The sequence below is a fragment of the Ceratotherium simum genome, chromosome 7, assembly GCF_057802395.1.
Source record: "Ceratotherium simum simum isolate JZ-2026a chromosome 7, ASM5780239v1, whole genome shotgun sequence".
Taxonomy (NCBI): Eukaryota; Metazoa; Chordata; class Mammalia; order Perissodactyla; family Rhinocerotidae; genus Ceratotherium; species Ceratotherium simum.
In genome coordinates, this window is record NC_141906.1 from 34,394,074 (window position 1) to 34,417,510 (window position 23,437).

The 23,437-nt window shown below is 42.3% G+C and overlaps 1 protein-coding gene across 4 annotated transcripts in view; it reads right to left on the minus strand.

The window, feature by feature from the left end:
• Positions 1-23,437, minus strand: part of GAB2 (GRB2 associated binding protein 2) — a 178,027-nt gene that overhangs the window by 30,901 nt on the left and 123,689 nt on the right. For all 4 annotated transcript variants that reach the window (XM_087433509.1, XM_087433510.1, XM_087433512.1 and 1 more), the window contains exon 3: positions 570-813. In XM_087433509.1, coding sequence (XP_087289635.1) covers positions 570-813 — 244 coding nt within the window. The remainder of the gene's footprint in view (positions 1-569; positions 814-23,437) is intronic.

Consider the following 23,437-nt stretch of genomic DNA (forward strand, 5'->3'; position numbering starts at 1 on the left):
TATGGTAGCCACTAGCTATGTGTGGCTACTGAGCACTTGAAATGTGGCTAGTGCAATGGAGGAACTTAATTTTAAATTTTATTTAATTGTAATTAATTTAATTTAATTTTAATTAATTTGAATAGCCACATGTGGATAGTGGCTACCATATGGAACAGTGCAGCTCTAGAGCAAAAGTGAAATATGGATTTGTTCAATAATGGTAAGGTTTTATAGCTATACTCTTAAGGCCAACAAGTAAACTGACTTTGTTTTTTTCAGTTCTGAAACTCTAGCCCTTAATGCCTTTTTTCCCCAAAGAAAAGAGAAAATTTTTATAGCATGATTTTTGATAATGGGAGGTTTCTCTGGAAGCCAATTATCACTGTATAGCAACATAGATGATACCAATAAAATGTGAAGGTTACCTAAGCGAAAAAATGGTGTTTTGTCCTATAAATATATATTTGTTTACCCGAAAAGATGTAACATTTTACTTCTTTGTCTTTAAAATGAAAAAACAGAGACTGAAAAGTACTAGGCCCTGTGAGTGGTCACTCTACCAGCTACTGTTCACAGCAGGCTCCTACCTTGCATTTTCTGCTCTCCGGCTTATGCACTGGTGCAAGTAGAGATACTCCTGAGGTGCACTGGTGGACAAGGTGGGCTGCATGTGGTTTGACACAGGGGGCTCAAATGTGAACAAGGTTGGCTGGCTGGAGTGCGATGGGGCTGAGGATTTTCGTTCTCGGAGAAGGTGCTGATTGGAGCTGCTGAGCTCAGCTGGAGAAGAGCGGGGGCCATGACTGGCTGAGGAAATGTTTCTCAGGGAGTCTGTGAAAAGGAGAAAGAGCTCTGTGAATGAAAAAGGAAGGAAAGGTGTCCTTATCTCAAAGTGGCTGTCAGAGGAAGAAGAAATATTAAGAGCAGAGGCAATGATCCAGCAGCAGCATTCCCTCCTTATCACACACCTGCCCCCGCTCTGCCCTCCCAGAAAGGAGGGCTGTGGCCTCCTGGGTCTATACCTCTGTACTGCTCCTGGAGTCACCTGGAGGCCACTCTCTATCACAACCTGGGCAGATACTGCCCAGGATCTGGCCCACTTCCAGGAGGTGTGGCTACCTGTGTCCAGGAATGTGACTCCAGCCCTCAGGCAAGGCCAGCCTCTGGGGTACTGAGTACCACTGCCTTCCTTCTCTTTGGGGGCTCCTGTTCTCATCTCCTCCCTCAAAGATAAGGCTAGCTTTGTTAAATGAAGCTTTGCATCCTGGAGACTCATTCACTGAGGTCCTGGACTGTGCCTTACTGTATTAATGATAAAAGCACAAATATATTTGGAGCTGTCCCTTACGACTGGTCCCAGCTCCTCCTGCCTGCCCTTCCAAGTCCTCTGAGGATAGCGATGTTCCCCACTCCCCAACTCTTGTACCCACTACTCTCTATCGGTCTTTTTTTCTCTTAACTCTTATCTTAAAGTCTCATCTGTTGTGTTAGAAAGGAAGCGAGGTATTAAAGACAGATAATAGCTTAGAGTGCTACACCCCAAGCCAAGGGCATTATTCATTTGGCTGGCTCTCCAAGCTTAGTCCAAATTCCTTAGCATAACATACAAGGCCTTTCACAGTCTGACCTATTTCCTGCTTTTCTCCTCCCATACCCAAGGCATATGGAAGCTTCATCAGTCCTGAACACACCAGCTTCTTTTATGATTCTTTGTTTTTGGCTTATGCTGTACCTTTCGCCTAGCTTTCACTTCTGCTCTCCTGGCACTCATATGTAGACTTTAAGACGCTACATGGATATCATATTCTCTCTGAAACCTTCCTGGACTCGATCTTCTTCTAGGTGCCAACAGCACTTGGCTCATGCTTCATTACGTCACTCTGCTTCCTTGTCCAGCCCATGGGTTTCTAAGAACTGATGTTGTTACCTCTATAGTCCCAGCATTTACCTAATAAAGACCAGGTACATAGGAAGTTCTTAGTTTGTGTTTGCAGAATAAGCAAAAACAGTCATTCAGCATACAATAATTCCAACAGCGAAACTTTTTGTTCAAAACAAATAAAGGTTTAAAGATGTAATTTCTGGTGATGTGATAGCTAGTGAGGGATAATGCTTTAGTGGTGATGATGGTGGCTTTCTAGGGTTATTCAAATCATTTCAGAGGGGACATAGTTCTGTTTTCACTCCCTGTTATCTGACCTATTTCAGGCTGTACTCTTCTTATAGCCCTAGGCAGGACCACCAGCTCATTAATGCTCTACAGTATTAATTACTCTCCAGTCTTTCTGATGCTAGGCAGGACAACTTCTGCCAGTGTACAACAAAAAAAGCCATAGGCCTCTGGGGAAAAACTATTCCAGTGACAGCTGTATTGACCTCCTAAATGAATTCCCATTATAGATCTTGTAGTGAACTGGACGTTTGTTAACAGAATCAATGGCTTCATTACTCCATTAGATTTGCAAGATGAATTCTCTAATGGCAGAGCACAGAGGCTTTATGCTAGGGGACGGAGTAGCCATGGCGCCAGGGAATGAACACAAGCTGCTGCCTGAGAAGACACAGGGAAGGTGCAAAGAGAAAGCCTCTGGAGCGATTCTACATTCTCCATGGTCTTTTTAGACTCCTCCTCCTCTGCCCACCCCTTCAATGGGGGCAGTCTTCAGGGTTATGCCCCAGACTCTCCTACAGCTTCACTCTCACTCTGGAGACTCTCCTGGGGTATCCTGTCCACTCTCACAGCCTCAGTTACCACCTATGTGATGACAACTCTCAAATCTTAATCTCTAGCTCAGTTCTCTCTCCTGGGCTCCCTGTTGAATATCCCTCCGTCTGCTGGGCACCTCCATTCAGATGTCCCACAAGCAAGTCAAGCTCAACAATCTCAACTGATCTCCTCACCCTCCTCCTGTGTTCTCTATCTCAGTGAAGTACATCAACATCACCATCTAATCAGGTCTCCAAGCCAGAAACCTAGGCATTATCTATGACTCTTTTCTGTTTCTCAACAACCACATCACGTCATTATGTCACTGCCCTGCTTAAAATTCTTCAATGGATCCCTGTTATCCTCGGGATGACTTACAAAGCTCTCTCTTTTTAAAACCGTTTTCCTGTTTATTTTTTCAACCTTGTTCCTCACCAGTATTACCCTGTGTTTCAAACAGAAATTCAGGAAAATACCAACCTCTCTCTCATCACTCCATACATTAGGCTGTAAACTCAGTGAGGGCAGAGATTCTGTCTCTTCTGTAACAGTTTTATACCTAGCATCAAGCCCAGTGTGTGACACAACTCCATAAATATGTGTTGATTAAATAAAGGAAGTACATACCATAATAAGTCATACCGCCTCAATAACATTCAGACTCCTCACTGCCTTCAGAATCAAGTCCAGGTTCCCCAGTCTGACAAGAAACGCCATTTTGTCCCAACCTCCTTATCCTGCCTTGTCACCCAAAACATCCTTCATGTCCCCTATGCTGAATGCTTGGGCTGTGGGTCTGTATAAAAGAGGAGTGATCTGTCCTCACCTCTGGTGTCCTCTGCCTCCAGCTCAGGCTGTGGAATCAAATCTGTGACCCAGCCTGTCTACCTGTAGAACTGGAGAAATCATTTCACCTCTCTGAGTCTCAGTTTCCTTATTTACAAACTGACATATGGTGGTTATAAGGATGAAATGCATAAAGGGTCTAGAAAACTCTACATATTTAGGTACTCAAAATGTGTTCTAGTCACTTCTGCATTCCCAGTGCCTAGAACAGTCCCAGTATATAGTGGCTATTCAATACATATTTGTTGAATGAATAAAAGAATTTTCCCTGGCACAAAAATCCAAATATGCTTATTTCTTGTGGTCAAAATCAGAGAGGTTTTCAAAGTCTGTTAATAAGATGAAGTAGGGGTTAGGATGAGTTGGGCCCACAGACGCTTGGAATTTTTTTCTACCAACATAAAGCTATGTCTATAAAACCAGTGAGCTCCATTATGGTCTGCAGCTCCAGAAAAGTTCTTTCAAAGCTGTTTTGGCACTAACCCTTACCAAAATCCCACTTCTGCTTGCAACTTTAAAAGATTTCTACCTGAATTTACATGATTATTCCTTGGTGCCTATACTGGGTTAAATAGTGTCCCTCCAAAACTCACATCTACCTAGAACCTCAGAATGTGACCTTATTTGAAAATAGGGTCTTTGCATATGTAATTAAATTAGAATGAGTTAATGAGGTCATACTGGATTAGGGTGCACCCTAATCTAATGACTGGTGTCCTTATAAGAAGAGAAAACAGAGACATAGAAGGAGAATGCCAAATGGTGAGAGAGGTAGAGACTGGATAAACAAAATGTGATATATCTATACAATAGAATATTATTCAGCCGCATGAATGAAATACTAATACATGGTACAACATGGATGAATCTTCAAAACACTATGCTAAGTGAAAGAAGCCAGTGATAAAAGGCTATAGACTGTATGATTTTATTTATGTGAAATGTCTAGAATAGGCAAATCCATAAAGACAGAAAGTAGACTAGCGGTTTCCTGGGGGCTGGGATGGGGGAGTGGGAAGGGAACATGACTGCTAATGAGGATGGTGTTTTCTTTTTGAAGTGATGAAAATTTTTTAAGATTAGATTGTGGTGATGGTTGCCCAACCCTCTGAAATACTAAAACCACTAAACTGTATACTGTAAATGGGTGACTTTCACGGTATGGGAAATATATCTTAGTAAATTTATAAACACAAACACAGTTTGACAGTTCCTCAAAAAGAGTTACCATATGACCCAGCAATTCCACTTGTAGGCACATACTCAGGAGAAACAAAAACATATGTCCATACAAAAACTTGTACATGAATGTTCATAGCAGCATTATTCATAGCAGCTAAAAGTGGAGACAAGCCGAATGCCTGTAAACTGATCAATAAATAAACAAAATGTGGCATATCCAAACAATGGAATATTACTCAGCAGTAAACAGAATAAAGTATGGATACATATTACAACATGTATGAACCTTGAAACATTGTGCTAAATAAAAAGAAGCTAGATTTTATTTATATTAAATGTCTAGAATTGGTAAATATATAGAGACCGAAAGAAGATTAGGGGTTGCTTAGGGCTGGCGAGAGGATGGGGAATGGGAAGTGACTGCTAATGGGTATGAGATTTCTTTTTGAGGCGATTAAAATGTTCCAAAATTAGATGGTGGTGATGGCTGCACAACCCTGTGAATATACTAAAAAACACTGACTTGTACACTTTAAATGAATGATATATGGTATGTGAATTAAAAACACACACACACACATGCATAAGCCCTTTGTAAAGTATGAAGTGTTAAGTATATGCAAGAGATTAACAGTAGTCTAATTAAATATATCTAACCTTTAGTTTTTCATTATTTCCTCTTTGAAGAGAAAATTGAACACTCAGTAAATATCAAGTCCTTACTAAAGTATACTGAGTAAGAGACATTCTCCCTTTCCTATCTTCGGTTCCCTACATCTCCTCCAACCCCACTGTTCAGGGCTTCACCCTATAATCATAGCAAGGCAGTGGGAATTTCAGCAACACAAAATAGCAAGAACTTATGGTTTGGGGTCAAAAGATCCAAGCAGGTTGAAATTCCATCTCACAGTGAGTGGACCTCATGCATGTGACAGGAGTCAGGAGACTGGGGATCCAGTTCCAGCTCTGCCATTAACTAGCTATGAGATCACGGACAGGTCTCTCTCTGAGCTTTAGTCCCATACCTATCAAATTGGGAGAATAATCCTTGGCCTGCCTATCTGTCTCGTGAGGCTGTCACAAAAGGTGAATGAGATAAGGGTATGAAAACAAATCTGTGCATTCCCATAAAACGTTAACAGGATTTATTTTTATTGCCTGGGTACCTCTTGAGGGAAGGAAAGAATGGTAAAGATAAAGGAAAACATTAAACAATGTGTGTCTGGGCTGTTTTTGGTACGTGGCTGTAAGGCTGTTGTAATGATGTGTCTTGGGTCATTAGGAAGGTCACTTACACAGCAAGAAGAAAATGGACTTTTCCAGACTCCTGGCCTGGGCTTCTATCTCCAAGTCTAGACTAAAGATAATGGCAGAAAATGCCTGAGTCAATTTGTTTTCTTTTAAACAGGGTTTTATTTTTTCCTCTTCATCCTGGCTTCTTTTTAGGGCCCTACAAAATCACTCTCCTTCCTTTCCACAATCACCCCTGGGAAGCCTGCCCAGCATACAAACACTCCTCCCACCTTCTTGAAAAACTCTAGAACAGGAAAGCTCTGAAGGATTTCAGTGAAGGAGCCCAGCCCAGCCCAGCCCAGCCCAGCCCAGCTCAGCTCAGCCCAGCCCAGCCCAGCTCAGCCCAGCCCAGCCCAGCCCAGCTCAGCCCAGCCCAGCCCAGCCCAGCCCAGCTTAGCCCAGCCCAGCCATCAAGTGGCTAGTGATAACAGGAGCAGGAAAGGGGCAGTTGGCGGGAGTTTCTGGAAAAGATGACTGGCCAAATAATGACTGGTTCCCTTATCTCAATGCCCTTTTTATCTTTATCCTTTCCCCCTAAAATCCCCACCCCAAGCTTCAGTGGGTCTCAGAACCCACAAAGTGGTAGACCAAAGCTCATGCTGGAGCCCGGGATGGAGGCAAAGCCTGGCTCTGCTAACTCCTAGCTCTGTGGCCCTGGACAGTTACACAAACCTCTTTGATCCTCACTTGTTCAACAGGGAGAATACATACTTTGTAGGGCTGCTGTGAGGATGGGAGATCATTTATATAAAGCATTTAGCATGGAACTCCACCCTTCGCAATGCACCTACTCCTGGAGTATACATGAAACTGGCAGAAACCTTGAAATTGGCCAAGACGTATGGCGTTGCTTTCCAAGCTATAGTGGATGCTCAGAAGGTAATTGTTATCAGTGTTTTAGTCACAACTATACCCTGTATAGATGTTATATGCAGAATGAACGAGAACAAAGAGGACAATATGGACTATAATAATCATAGCTGCCATTTACTAAGCACCTACTATGTGTCTCTAGTCTACCTTATGAAGTAGATAGTACTATCTCCATTTTTTTTTTTTAGTGAAAAAACTGAGAAGTTAATAATGAGCTCTGGGGCCCGGTGGCGCAGCGATTAAGTGTGCGTGCTCCACTGCGGCGGCCCGGGGTTCGTAGGTTTGGATCCCAGGCGCGCACCAACGCACTGCTTGGCAAGCCATGCCGTGGCGGCGTCCCATATAAGGTAGAGGAAGATGGGCACGGATGTTAGCCCAGGGCCAATCTTCCTCAAGAAAAAAAAAGGGGGAGGATTGGCACTGGATGTTAGCTCAGGGCTAGTCCTCCTCACAAAAAATAAAAAATAAAAAATAATAAGTTCTGGGGTCACACAGCTAGAAAGTGGCAAAGCCTAGATCTGAAATAGATCTCACTGTCTTCAAAGCCAATTATTTTCACCCATGTAGAGAAAAGAGATCCCACAAGATCCCTATCAGGTGAAGGGTATTATTAGCTTTATGGGAGGCAAAGTCAAATAAGAGACTAAGGGTCTAGGCCTAGGTCTGCTGTGAACTGGCTGAGGGGCCTTGGGCATGCCATTTCACCTTCCTGGGCCTCGTTTTCTCTATTTATAAAAGGAAGAACCTGGATTAGATCAGGGATACACATCAAAGTCATCTTTGGGAAACTTAAGAGAGCTGCTCCACGTAAGACCTACTGAGTCATATTTACGCAGAGATTTAGATTAAGCTCTGCTGGTTTGCTTTTTAACAATCTCTGGTTCTTAATTCTGAGGCAGAGGAATTAGGGTCGGCTGAAAAATCAAGGGCAAAGCAAGGTCTGAAAACCAAATGAAAGAACAAATTCTTTCAAAAATCTTTCTTTGTATCATCAAAATTATAAATTGGAAACCATCCATGTTCTCACTGGCCCTTCATATCATCTGTCTATGGGCCCCTCCGAAGGAACAATCTGTAACAGAAAGAACCCTGACATGGGTTCAGAAACATGGGAGTCCAGGTTCTGAAATTATTCTACTGCAAGGCCTTGGGCAAAATTTTTGATCTCTCTGTACCTCACTTCCTATGCTGTCAAATGCCAAAGAGAACATCCACCTTACAGGGTTCTTTTGAGGATCTGATGAGATGAAATATGAGTAAATAGTAATTATTAAATACTCAATAAATGGTTGTTGGCTTGACACTAGTTCTTTCCATCATTTATTCCTAGAAGTGGAACGGTGGTAACATTAAGGTTTCTAACAGGCAGAAGATGATTGATGAAAGAATTCTGAAAACAGAAAATGGTATAGGATTCTATGGGGTGAGTGGTCCCCATAGAAAGCTAACTGAAAAACAAGGATCAGATGTGTGGAGGATTCTAAAAACAAAAGCATGTTGACAGGTGCTGAGGGCAAGATTGGACCAACAGCTCTCTATCATTATAACTTACAATCCCAAGCCTGAAATTATTTAAGAAGAAATAATCTTCAAAATCCTCTTGCACACATCATAATTAGAGGAGTTATTCAAAAATTTAAGGCCAAACACAAAATGGTTTCACTCTAAACAATAACTCACATAATATGGCAATTGGAAGGGGCCCCGGAGTCCAGTCTCTGTCTTATCACTGCCATCCTCCCAACACCCCCAAATCTCTCATGTACAGTTGGAGAAACTGAGGCCCAGAAAGGTAAAGCTACTTGTCCAAGGCCACACAGTGGGTCAGATGTGAATCCTGGAATTAGAATTCAGATCTCCTAGTCCGGCGGTCCTTCTACCGTACCAAAAAAAAGGATGTATCAACGTGAATGAAGATGTATTCTCTATAATGTGAGAGAGAGAGTGTGTGTGCGTGTATGTGTGTATGTAGGGGCAATCAAGTCAGGAGATCTGATCACCAGGACACTGGCCGGCAGGACTGTTATTTTATTACGAGTTTACAATGTTACTCATATTTGCATGGTTAGTAAACATTTGCTGGATCACACTACTAAAGACTAGTATAAATAATTCCCCAAGTTCAAAAATATAAGTCTCCTAGTGTTTATAAAAACTATAAAGCAGAGGAAGAAAAAGGAGGCAGAGACAGGCAGTAACATGAGACCTCGTGAGACTTTGCAGGGACTATGCTTCCCCAACCCCCTTCCTAGGAAGGAGCTGAGAAAGAACACCATCTCAGAGCTCTGAGAGCCAAGTCAGAACATCCTGACCTTAACACATACCATCTCTCGGTATACTTTAGCAGAAATCGATTCTGTGAAGGGCACAGGGGAAAGAGAGCGAGTGGCTGTAGCTTAGAGGCATGTCGCAGTCCCTGGTCACACGTCCTTACATAACCTTCTTTGCCCCGGGGCATCTTATTTTAGAGATGGGAAACTAAGGCCCAGAGCAAATACCATGCTTTCCATAAGCTTCTAGTTAGAATTAACCATGGTTTCCTCTAAACTTTTTATAGTATTTCATTTTGCTGTTTATTTGTTGTTGGGAATTCACAAATCTGTCATACAAAACTAGACTGTGAGCTGTTAGAAGTCAGGATCTAGACCATCTTTGTTTCTCTGACGGTGTTTAGCACAATGCTCTGTGCCTAGCAAACGTCCAGATTAGAACAAGAAGGTGTTTGACAAACACACCACGGCAGTAAGTTTTGTCAGAATCCTTCCCCCTTGGGTCAGAAAAATGAATGACTAGCTCCAGGATCCAAACATAAACTGTTCTTTAGAGTGGAAGGAACTGTTATCTCTTAGTGAGTTTTCTGGGTTGTGTGTGTTTCTGTTTCTGGACAGCCAGTCTATATTTAGCCATGCATTGTCCTGTTCATTTTAGAGAGATCAAATTACGAGCTTTGTTCTCACCTTACCTGCCACACTTACAGCACATCTCAGTTGTGCAGACCTTACTCCCGCTCCTTGGAGTGGGGCTTGGGTTGGCTGGGTGGTCCCCCTCAAAGAGTTAATCCATATTTGGAAATGAAGCACTCTTGTCATTGACTCAGGGTCATGAGCACTGACTGTGGGCATTACGCTAGGAGCTGCAGGCCTGTCAAAAAGAGTGGATCTGGTCCTTGCTCTATGAGCTTATATTGCAGCTGGAAAGAGCAAATTTATATTCAGGGCAGCACTTCTCCCTTCCCCCAAGGAACTTTGGGAATCCATTAGCATTCCCATGGGAATCATTCCATCTAGTGGGCACCATAAGCTCACATGTCAATGATGCATTTGACCCTTGCGACCTTTCCACAAAAATATCGAAAATACATCACTGTATTTTTAAGCTAACCAACTTAAAAGAGGTAAGCTTCTCTCTCCTTCTTTTACAGTGACTTTCACTAAGAGACAACCGGCAATCAGTGTGAAACACGAGTGTCAGACATTACAATGGTGGGAACTTAGGAATCATTACAGTAGCAATAATCACACAAACAATACCTGAAACTGCTCTATTTGGATGGCGAGCCTGGAATTCTAAGAGCTCCAGCTTGCCTAGAGAATTATGAGATCTGCAGCATTATCTGAAGCAGAACTTTGGCTTCAGGAGAGGCAGTGCGGTACAGGGAAAGGAAAATGGATTTTACAATCTGAATCTCAGCTTACTAGCTATGGAACCTAGGGATGGCATCTGAATCTAAGAGCCCTAACTTGCAAAACAGCTACCTGTAGGGTTGTCCTACCGAGTAAAGAAATGCCATAGTTCCTGCACATGAGTGCTCCACAAAGGGAAGTTCTCCCAGCACTCCATCGTGGGAGGTAACCTGGTGTGGGAGAAGATCTTAAACTTGGTGTTCAGAAACCTTCAGGATCTGATCAGAGCCAGGATTGGTCCCAGAGGGTGCAAATGGACTCAATTGGCCTCTGTGTGTTGAGCAGAGGACTGCAGGGGCAGAGAGCCTGGCAGGACCCAACTTCTAGCTGGCAGCTCTTTCTCAGCCACTGCCTCCAGTCCTGGTGTCACAATAATCTCCTGGCTTCACATCTGCAGCTTCGTTACTCATCTTCCAGCCTTGCGTCTTTGACACCTCAGCAACTCTAGGTTTTTTCCACTCCAAAAGGGAGCGTTGCCTTTTTAATACCACTAGGAGGGCCAACACACTAAGACCATATGTACATATATCTGAGCAGGCCCACCAAGGCATATTATTACACTAGAACAAGGAGTGGCAAACTACGGACCGTAAGTCACATCTGGTCCAGTGCCTGTTTTTATAAATAAAGTTTTATTGGCACACAGCTAAATCTATTCATTTACATATTGTTTATGGTGCTTATAGGCTACAATGGCAAAGTTGAGTACTTGTGACAGAGAATATTTGAGTGGTAAAGACTAAAATATTTACTATCTGGCCCTTCACAGAAAACGTTTGCCAACTCTTGGACTAGAAGTTTTCATTCTAGTTTGTATAATCATGTCCTCTTTCAATACATTAGCATCTAATTTAAGTTCATCACTAAGGAGACAAAAGTAAGCTGAAACCAAGACCAGTGAATCCCAAACTTATGCTCTGAAATAATCAAGAGGCAGAATCACAAGAAAAGCCAGTTTGGAGAGGTCGTTAGTATTATTATAAGAAATCATATTCATTTACATTTTAGCACATCTTGGGCACAAACAACATGCTAGTTTCTGGTCTGCACACAGAATCAAAAGCTTCAAGAGAATAACATGATAAACTTGTATTGGCAGGCTTGGAAAAAAGAACCGTATTGTTCTTTTTGATCCTTAACCACTTCTTCTTCCATATTACAAATGCACAGGTCTGGAAATGACCAAGGGATCATTTAGTTCAATATTTTATTTTACTGATAAGAAATCTAAGGCCCAGAGAGACCAAGTGATTTTCTTACCAGTGACTGAGTGGCAGACCTGGGCAAGGATGTCAATCTCTTGTTTCTCAGTTCAGTGTTTTTCTAGTACTACATCTAACTGGAATAACAACAAACATTATAAGCTCTGAGTATACTTTTCTACTTCTGAGGAAAATGAAAATAGCTTTCATCTAATAATCTAACATGGTTTCCTGAAGTTCTCTACAAAGTCCAACACTAATGACTGAAAAAGGTCAGAAGTATTATTGACATATTCTTTGAAAAAACAGTAACATTTTCATATGTGCATATAGTACCTTCTAATTTGCTTTGGTACCAAGTAATACAAAAAAAGGCTGCTGGGATTATACAGAGATTGGACTCAATTTATAGATCAATTTGGTGAGAAGTGACATAGTAACAATATTGAATGTTCTACTTCATGACATATTGTTCTACATTTACTGGGTCTTTAATTTCTCCTAGCAATGGTCTGTCATTTTCTGTATAGAGATCTTGCATGTTTTTTGTTGAACTGATTCCTGAGTATTTTATTTTTATGCTATTCTAAAAGGAATTTTTTAAAAATTTATTTTCCAACTGTAGGCTGCTTTCAACAACTTTGACATTTATAACAGCCCTGAAAAGTTGGCAGGGCAGTGATCTTTGCAAATTCATTTAACATATGAAGAAACTAAGACTCAGACAAATAAAATGACTCATTCAATGTTACAGAATCTTAGAAAATGCCCTAACCAGGATTCAAACCTAAGTCTTTTTCACACCAAGTTGAGGGCTCATTCTACTGTGCAGCTCTATGTGAGCGTAGATGAAAAGCATATACCTATAAATTACAAGTGCTACACAACTATCCAGTGGAATTTAAAAAAGAAATCTGGGCCGGCCCTGTGGCTTGGCGGTTGGGTGCACGCGCTTCGCTGTTGGCGGCCCGGGTTCGGATCCCGGGCACGCACTGCTTCTCTGGCCATGCTGAGGCCGCGTCCCACATACAGCAGCTAGAAGGATGTGCAGCTATGACATACAACTATCTACTGGGGCTTTGGGGGGAAAAAATAAATAAATAAAATCTTTAAAAAAAAAAAAATCTATTTTAATATGACTAATAAAGAAACCAATACCCAGAGAGGCCTTTCCCAATCACTTGACCTAAGGGCCTTTCTAGTCACTCCTTTTTACATGACTTTGTCTTTTCTTCAAAGCACTTATTGCTACCATTTAAACATTTTGTTTTTGATCTGTCTCTTCCCACTTGACTATAAGCCCCTTTAAGAGTTTGAACCTCACATGTTCTGTTCATCATTGATGCTTCAGTGTGGTGGCCATAAAAATATGCCTCTTAGATCTCCTGATGTGGGTAGCATAATTGACTGACAACCCCAGCTGCTGGCCCCTCTGCATCCTCAACTTTCCATGGCCTGTTCTTATCCAGTGACAAAGAATGGCAGAAGTACTAATACAGGCCTGTTCCTGTGAGACACAGTACTCCTTTAATGGGAGACCTTGGCTCGAAAACTTCCACTGACCTGGCTGAAATGGTCTTAGAACTGCATTGCAGACTGATCCTCCTTCCTGCCTTCTCTCCATCACAGGTCTCAGACCTGCATCCCACCAAAGGCTTCCTGCCCTTCTCTGGCTCCCACCCATTATCCCTCACAGGTGTTTAACCCGATAAATCTCTTGCACATCTAAACTCATCTTGACAGCTGCTTCTCCAAGAACCTGAACTAACATACCCAGTGTCTAAAACAGTGCTTGATGAACAAATGGTTGGCCCAGGTTCATAATGCAAGTAAACCACAGACCCAGAATCAGAACCCAGGTCTCTGGTCCCTCAGTCCAAAGCATTTTCCACTCAGATCACCAATCATATGAGAAGTACGTCCTTGGTGCCTTTCTCCAGAGGGCCACTGCTCTGATGAATTTAAGGGGAAAATGTATCCACCAATAGCCAAGCCCCACAGCTGGGCCCTCAAGCTCCGTTTATAATTATGTAGACTAGCAGGGATGAAAACATCTTTCCAAGATTCAGAGAAAACTGAAGCTATGGTTTAGGTTAAAGGAGAAAAGTTGGCTAAGGGTGAAATTAAAAGCAGCAAGAACTCTGTGTAATGTCCTCTTAAAGGAATGTAGGGAAAGCAGCTATACAGGCAAAGCCAGAGAAGGTCATCACAAAAGAGCAGAGACAGTAGTGGGTTTTCCCCAGGTCTTTGTGCATGCACTGAAGACCCTCTAGAGGTACTGTGACAGCTCGAGGGAAGGAACTACATCTAGAATTTCAGACTATGGCTTAATAGTTAAGAGCACAGATTCTGGAGCCAGACTGTCTGATTTTGAATCCTAGGTCCTTTACCTGCTAGTTGTATGAACTAGGGAAAGTTACTGAACTTCTCTGTGCCTCAGTTTCCTCATCTGTAAAATGGAAATAATAATAGGTATCTACCTCATAGGATTATATGAGTTAAGATCTGTGAAATACTATATAACACTGCCTCATACATGGTAAGCTCTATGTAAATATTAGCTGTTTTAATTTTTTTCTTTTGAGGAAGACTGACCCTGAGCTTCTTCCTCTTTTCTTCTTTTTTCTCCCCAAAGCCCCCAGTACATAGTTGTAGGTCCTTCTAGTTCTTCTATGTGGGACGCCGCCTCAGCGTGGCTTGAGAGTGGTGCGTAGGTCCACGCCCAGGATCCCAACCGGCGAATCCCAGGCCAGGGAAGTGGAATGCGCAAACTTAACTCCTGTGCCACTGGGCTGGCCCCTTGGCTGTTATTAGTAGTAGTAACAATGCATTTAAAGAGACATCTTTGTTTTTGAGCACCTCAACCTAAGTATAACGCATCTCAAATCAGGAAGGTCGGCAAGATTTATTTGATAAACATATTAATCACACACAACAAAAATGTTTTTGAGAGTGGGCAAAATAGAAATGGGGTTATTTAGGATGTTTCAGTTCTGGGGAGATAAGAATAGCATGGTACACATACTCAAAGGGCTACTGTGAAGATCATAGAGAAGGCAGCGACAATTTATTAGCCATACATTCAGCAGATATTTAATGTGCGCTTATCATGTACCAAACATTATGCTATAAGCTTTAAGTGGGTTCTTATTTAATCTTCATAATAATCTTGTGAAGAACGTCTTATTTCTGTTTTACTGATGCAGAAATTGAGGCTCAGAAAGGAAATTAATTTACTCAAGACCATATTAAGATTGAACTCGTCAATGTTGTGGTTTCATGTATTTATATAATTCCAAGACCTATGCTCTTTGTACTAAATTGGCCTTCTAAACCAGTATATACATAAAAGCACTTTATAAACCATATGGTTTTATACAAATGCAACATGGTATCATCATCAACATCATTTGGAACACGAGCTGAAAGTCAAGAAACCTGGGTTTCAATTCTAGCCTTGCCAGTTAGCTGTATAATCTTGAGCAAATTAGCTCTCTCGACCTCTGGATACTCTGTCATTTGAGGAGTTTGGAACTAAACACTCTCTAAGGGCCCTTCAAGATCTCACATTCTAGAATTTTCTCATTCTGTGAAATCTATTCCCTTCTCTGTCTCGGCTGAGTGTTTTGGTTAATATGATTCACCAGCCATGAAGAATTTTGTTCACTGACCTCATCCCCAAAAGGGGTGAGGAGGTAGGGAATAAAAGCAAACAATAAACAAATGATAGATAATGTAAAATAAAGTTTAAGTCATTGGCATACCCTGACCTTATGTCCTGGGAAAAAGGTTAGAATGTTTTTGAAGTTTTTTTCCCCTCCTCAACAGTGCATTTCTCAAAATAACAATAATTTTGTATAACTATTTACAAACTTATAACCAAACATTGTAACTAAATCATTCATTTGAATATTCATTGGGCAGCTACTATGTGTCTTTACTAATGCAGTGACAGAAAGATAGGAGAGTCCTGTTCTCACCCTCGAGTCTCTCACACAACTCCTCCCCCATTCCCAAACTCTGTGCTCTAGCCTCTGGAACTTGAATAGCAGCCCATGAAGACAGCAAGAGAAACCTGAATTTTGAGTTTATAGATGTGTTGACTAACCTGATTGCGGTAACCAATTCAAAACATATGCATATATCAAGTCATCATGATGTACACTTTAGATTTATACAGTTTTGTCAATTAGACCTCGATAAAGCTAGGAAAAAAATATCTGGTATATATATTTCCATTTATGTAAAAAAAAAAAAAAAGAGAGAAACCTGAAATAACTGAGAAAATCCTGTATTAACCAGTTGTATGCTAAGATGATTAAAACTTCAATTTCAGGCCGGCCCCGTGGCTTAGGGGTTAAGTGTGCGAGCTCTGCTGCTGGCGGCCTGGGTTCGGATCCCGGGTGTGCACCGACGCACTGCTTCTCCGGCCATGCTGAGGCCGCATCCCACGTGCAGCAACTAGAAGGATGTGCAACTATGACATACAACTATCTACTGGGGCTTTGGGGGGAAAATAAATAAAATCTTAAAAAAAAATAAAAAAATAAAAAAAATAAAACTTCAATTTCTATTTTTGGCCAGATGGGGGCTTGGTATTGAAGCTAAATTCAGAAATTAAAAAAAAAATCTTTTTTTTTTCCACACTTGAGGGTTAAAATTTTTTTATCTGCTAGATATGTCTTGGCACAAAGCCAGGTACAGTTCAGTTCAAAGCAGGTAAATCTTTGTGAAAACTGAGGGGTCCAGGCCCTAAAACTAGACACAGAAGAGGCAGGCACTGACTAAGAAGAGTTGCAAGGGTAGTTTGGCAGCAAGAACATACACTGGAGAACATGACGAGGCTTGTGAGTTCAGAGAGGGGGTCACGTCTTAGGCTCTTCTCTGGGACTTGTCCCTAGAACAAGACCTGGCAAAAACAGGTACTCAGTGTGCTGAATGAGTGAACACAGAAACAGAAGCTGGGTATCACCTAAAAATGTGGACAGTAGAGTCCATGAGGAAGAGGAAGCATGTTTGGAGAAAAGCAGAAACAGATTTTCTTCAGAAATTCAGGCAGACAGACCACTGGCAACCCAGAAGTCTGCCACTGGGCAGTGCGGCTCCAGCCACTGGCTTAAGGGTTTGGGTAAGACTGTGGTCTCTGAGGAAGGCTAACTAAAAGCAGGACAGAGTCCAGTCCTAGGTGGAATTTAAGACCACAGGCAAGTTGACAGGGAAATGACTTAAGAACAGGAAAAGTAGGCAAAAATCCCAGGGCTGACCCTAGCTAGCACACAAGATTAGGGCCAGAATTGAGCAAAAGGGACAAAGATCTCAGAGCACTGACTTGACACTGCAGTGCCGGGCGAGCCTGAGCTTTAAGGTCAAGTTCAGACGCCTCTGGCCATGAGTACAGAAGCAGAGGCTGGGGATCAGTGATCCCGACACTTTGTGCGCTTTTAAACACTGACACGAGGGCTGCCACTTTCTTGTTATGTCAAATATGGAAAAACTATTGTTTACTATGACTGTCATTTCACACACATACACCAACACTTTAATAAACGTGCACACCCATAAAAAGAGAATCTCTGAATAAAGAGAAGTTTTAAAATCTGACATTTAGCATTATGAAAACTGACTAAATCTTCCTCATGTTTTTCATTTTTGTTGTGGACTAAGGAAAATTTTCACAGCTCAGCATTGGTCTGTGGGTCCCTGTTTTGAAATATCTTTCACGGACCAGTATTTTCACACTGTTTTCCAGGCTTCCCAGCCACCATGGGACAGAAGGAGGGGCAGGCCATTTGGGTCCATCCAGTTCCAGCTTAGAGCACTTGAGCACTTGACTCTCTCTCCCGTAATACTGAAAGTAGCTCCTTCTCACCTATTTCATATATTGTGTTCCATGGAAGATTTGGTTAACAAGCAATGTAAAAAAAAAAGTTTGAAAATCACTGTTTTGGTCCCCAAACTCCTAATTTACTATTGTAGAAACTGAGACCTACACACTGAATCAGCAACAAAGCTGAAACTATAAACCAGGACTCTGACCCCAATTCAGATCCGAGAGAGAAATGACCATACCGACTGATTTTGTAGAGTTCAGAATCCTATGTAGACCTATACTTAACTGGATGTTTAATCATCATCAAGATCGTCAGAGGTCCAAGGTGACTTACCACTAAATACAAAGTCCTAATTCTACCTCTAGCCAAAAGTCAGAGTTAGCACTTTGGAATCTGGTCTGGGACCAATTCAACAATGATTTATCACCCTCCTTCACTAGAGATAATCAGAAGCACTCAAAGAACAGAAAAGGGGGTGCATCTCAGGAGATGTCTGGGAGCTATCCAAAGCTTCTGGTGTTGAGGAGCTGGGATGAGATGCTCTCGTCTCTATGAGTCTGTGGGTTTTGGCAGGTAACACTAGACTTAATCTATGCTGGCTGGCTGGGGTGGTGAGGGGGAGTGTCTAGGATAAAAAGGAAAGCAGGAAGAAGGATCAAAGCTTAGAACGAAGAGACGAGGGTCAGGTTTCTCCCTGTCACCTTTCCCTCCTCCAGAGGGCCTGGACTTCCCTGCAGGTCCGGGCTGCAGCCTGTTCTAGGACAATGCAGAAGTGTCTGTGGGGATTTTATGGAGTTTATGTTCCAACTCAAAGCATACTCTCGGGGTGACCAGACCCAGCTGTAGACAAAAGACAACAAACAAACAAAAGATTGAGGAGGAAGGCCTGATATTTCAGGGTTATTGAGAATAACATTTTTTTTTAAAGGCATGAGGATTTCAGATCTGGCTGGAAACTGGTCTGGATGTTTATTTTCCTCATTGTCTCAGTGGAAAAAAAGGGTGGGTGATTCAGACAGCAGCCTCCGCCTCTGGGCTGGGGCCCGGGTCAGTCTCCACTCTGTTCTTTGCTCCTCAAGGGACCAGTCTCAGCCTGGGGAGAAGCTGCATGTTACCTCCCACATTTGCTCTACGCTTCCAACAAGGGTCCCCCAGAGGAGTTGAGAGATCTGAGTTCAGTTAAAAAAAACAAAGAGCAAAAGGTAGGGGAGGGAACAAGGGAGGAAAAGGTCCTCTCAGGGATGAGAAGAGAGAAAGGGTGAGGTCTCTGAGAAGGCCTCTTTCCTCCCCACCCTCCTCTACTCCCGGCTTCTCCCCTGGCTCTCCCACTCACTGCGTCAGTGGGGAAGGACCAAGGTCACCAGAAGGCATCTGAGTGGACTGCCTGGCTCCACTGAAGCCCTCCCTGCTGTCAGAAATCCAGCTGGAATACGGGGTCCTGACCTTTAAGGCACCAATCATTCGCTCTGGAGAGGAAGGAGCTGTTTGAAGACCCCTGATAACATTCCTCCACTGGAGGTTGAAGATTTCCCCCAAAGCATTCCTATGGGTATAATTTGATCCCAGATGGGACCCAGGGCTTAAAATAATTATGCTGTTGAGTTACTCAGGAGACTCAAGGGTTACTAGAAGTTTAAATATTTATAAAATATTTAAAGCGGGGGGGGGGAGCAGCCTCACCCAAAATTTTAGTAGAGAACCGGTGGGGAAGAGATAAAGAACAGTTGGTCGTAACTCTGGGAAGTCTTCATTCCATAGACCTAGGCATGTGACTACTGTGAAATTCCTGTCAGGGAGTTCAAGAAGAAGGGGAAAAGCTAAAATAATAGACAGGATATGGAGGAGGCTCTGGCCTGATTTCAAAATCTTCAAGAGTTACAAACGGGGCTCTGGTGACCTTAACTCTCTGAGCTCTAGTTCACAGGAGTTTGTTGGCTACTCTCAGATGGATCACGTTCTCTTGCTAATTTAGCCCTCAGAGGTTAATATTAATGTACAGACAGCACTTTACTTTCTAAATCGTCAGTTCTCAGTGATTTATAAACTTCTTGCTTCTCCTTCTTGCCGGCTATTTTGTGACTTACAAGCAGCCATAGTAAACAAGTCTGTGAAAAGGGGTTAGGACAAATGAGAGGAGTGAGCACACAGCCCTGGGATGGAGTTAAAAGCCCTGGGTTCTAGACCTGGCAACACTGCTTTCTGGCACCGTCACGTAGTGCCTTTGAACCTTAGCTTCCTTACTTGTGCAACAGGAATAATGCTAGCAGCTCTGCCTATCGTATTTTGTTTCCTTATACTCAAAGGAGACTGCGTAAGTGTTTTGTAGACTGTAAAATTCTCTAAAAACACCAGATATATCATATCCTGTTCATCTTGACCTGCAGATATAAAAACCATTATCACCACAACCACTACATGGAGTACAGTGAAACGAGCAGCTGCTGTTCACAGTGTGCACCTATACATGTCCCCAGCTTCCTCCCAACAACTCTGGGAGGGAGCATCATCTCCACTTTACAGATGATAAAACCTCAAAAAGATAAAGTTACTTATTCAACATCATAGAGCAAACAAATAGCAGGGCTGGGACTCAAGTGCAGCTAGCCTACCTTTCAGAGTCCATGTGAGAGTGGCTGTGCAGGCCCTGGAATAGCTATTGAATAAATGAAGGAGGGAGGGGATAAAAGGGAAGGAGAAGTCCTCAGCTTTGAGGATTCAAAGGGGTGAGGGCTTTCCTAACAGTGATGACTCCTGAGCCTATGAATAATTCATGAAAGCTCTATGCTGAGAGCTGGTTCTTTTTGTGTGTGGTACATCTGGCCAGGGACAGCTGCCCACGACCGGGCCACAAATGTGAGGACTTGGACCCACCTGCTCGTAATCACAGCTCAGAGCAGCTTTCTGCTCCCTTACTCTGGGGCCTGAAGGCTATTTTGATTCCCAGAGGAAGGTGGAGCGCTTATTTTACCTGTACACATGTACACACGTACACACACACACACACACACACATAATAAACAGAAAACAAACTCCACACATGTGATATGAAATCTTCTTGATATTTGTTCTTGGAATTGCTTTTCCTTCTTGAGCACCATCCCTGGTTTCCTTTTGGAAAGAGTTCTCTATCAGGAGGTTGTTTCCTCCACCCTTATGTCGATATTTAGACTCAGTTTCACTCCTGGTCTGGTCTTGATCCTAGACGGTTTTATCCTAGGCATTTTTGGCTGGAATATGTGAGGAATCGGAGGGTGGCAGTAGAAAGAAGAAGCTGGCGGTGGAAAGAAGGATTGGAAAAAAAAGACTCCATCTGCCATGGAACCTCTTCCAGCTGAAAATGAAAAACAGAAGTTTTTTTTATGGGTCCCATCACAACTCTTAAAAAAAAAAAAGAAATAGGGAGTATCTGCTTGAAGGGGGTTCCCTGTAGGAAGAAATTTCTCCAGGACCAAGCAGCAAGCAGGGCTACTGCACTGCACAGCTCCAGGGGAGTCCTTTAAAGGGAATATATGTGAATAATTCTTTGCGAAATATGGAACTTGAGGTGCTGCCAGTGGGTCTAAGGTCTGTCTTGATGGACCCAGAGAGAAGCAGAAGCATTGGGTGAGAAGATAATTTTACTCCTATTTGACAAAGGACACTGAGACTTCAATCAAGTGACTTGTCACATAATCTCAGAAATGTGTTTTGAACTCAGGCATCCTCGCTCCCAGCCTACAGACTCACCAATGGAGCCTGATAACTGGCTGAAAGCCCTAGAGGTTACTAAATTGGGAATATTCCAGCCCAAGGATTTGAGTAATGTGGGTTGGGGAGGAGGGGAAACCTGAGCCAGCTGTAGGACCCTGGTGGAAGGAGTCAGGGAGTGCTTCCAGTCCAACACATAGTGTCCAAAGTGGCAAAAATATTTAGGCTTGATTCTGGCAGATGCTCGTATTCCAGGGGGTCAGGGACAAAGAGACGGCATATTATAATGCAAAGTGAGAACTGGGTTAGACAAGAATCTTGGCTCTGTCGTTTTCTAGCTATGTGACCTTGGGTTAAAATCTTAACTACCTCAAAGGATTACTGTGAATTTTTAGAGGGAATTTACATAAGGTCCCTACTGTCTGTACAGTAGATGCTCAATACATAGCTGCTATTATTTCTTTGTGTGGCCGCTAAGGGTTAGGTATCAGCATCAGTACAGAGAGCTCCTTACGTAAGGCAGGTGCTGATACTAACGCCTAGGTGACTAGATTATTCTCACAGGCCCTAGCAAAGGAGAGCAATGTTACATTAAGGACGAGTTCCAGGGTCAGATGAGAGTTGGACTGCTTGTCTGAACCCAGCCAAGACAGAGGTGTAGACTGAGAAGAGCTTTAGTCCTGGAGTGCTAGGCAGGGAAGAAAAAGCACTCAGTTTCCTTATTTGAAAAAACTGGAAACAGTTGATAAAGTGATTAAATGAAATAAGGTACTTAAGCTAAGTAGGTAGTCAAATGTTAACTTCCTTCCTGCTTTTCCTCAAATCCTGACTCTCTGCTAAAAAACACTGACTTGCGTGTTTAAACGCTAATTCCTTACCTGAGGGTTTTATAAATATAATCCACTTTTAAGAAAGCTTCTAAATTAAAACGTAACTCATTACGTGGCTGAATCTTTTAACATACGAGATTCTCCTATGAGAGGGAAGAAAAGCCTGTTGTCTTCATCAGCAAGATCTCACAAAGATTCCTAAACTCTATCATAGACAACTAATATCTGGGCTCTGGTAATTAAACCACTAGACATCTAGTAAAAGAATCTTAAAAAAAGAAGTTCAAGGTTTAAGGGAATATATCCTTCAACAGACAAAGCTGTTGGAAAAATACTGACTTGATTATCTGCCACCTCCTTACTATTTCCCCTCGCCTCCTTCCCTTCCTGAGCTGGTGGTGCGTGGGCTGGTCTCTCCATCCCTGCTGGTGCCTGTTACAGCACTGCCCTGCGACTGTCTCCTTATGCGTCTGTCCCTCCCACTAGACTATGATGTCTGAGCACTGGAACCCTCTTATTCATTTTTGTAGCCTCAGTGGTTATGACAAGGACTGGCATAGAATAAGTGCTCAATAAAGGTTTGCTGAATGAGTGAATGAACAACGTGTGAATGAACAAATGAATCTTCCTACCAAAGAAAGCAAGCAGAGAATGTAGTTCTATATATCCATATTTGAATTGTACTTAAATCCTATATAGTAAGGGTTCAGACAATAACTGTTTTTTAAATACGTGATTTAAAAAAAAGATATTTGCACCAAGAGCAATTTTTGCTACATCTCAAGGATATGTTTTTTATTTTTGGTAGGAACATCTCTAATCCTACAAGAAAATAATTCAGTTAAAGCAATTTGCTTTCTTGTTACTTTTTCCCCCAATTCTACCTATTTCCTAAAAAGCTGAGGTAGTCCTTAGACCTATTTCTCATATATATGAAAGCTTTGAGACTGGAAGGTTTATGGCCCCCCCTACCCCACCAGCTTTTTGGTTCCTTTCTTATTTTCTTTTTTTTTTTTTTTGCAATGAGAATTTTATTCCTTCATCAGGAATAAAATAAAGGGAAAAACAAAAACAAAATTCAGGAAGCCTATAAATGACAAAGATTTGGGGAAAACAAGAAATTCCACACAGGAAGCGAAGAAGACGCCAAAGAAATTAAGAGTAAAATGGGGGCTCATAATCCTTCCCCAAGGAAGATAAAAATCACAGAATTCCGAGGGCAGGACATCTAGTCCAGCACAACTGGCTACACAATTGCAGACCCTGGCACAAAGTGAAAATGCAGGGCCTCTTGTTCAAAGGTTAAGAACTTGGACACAAA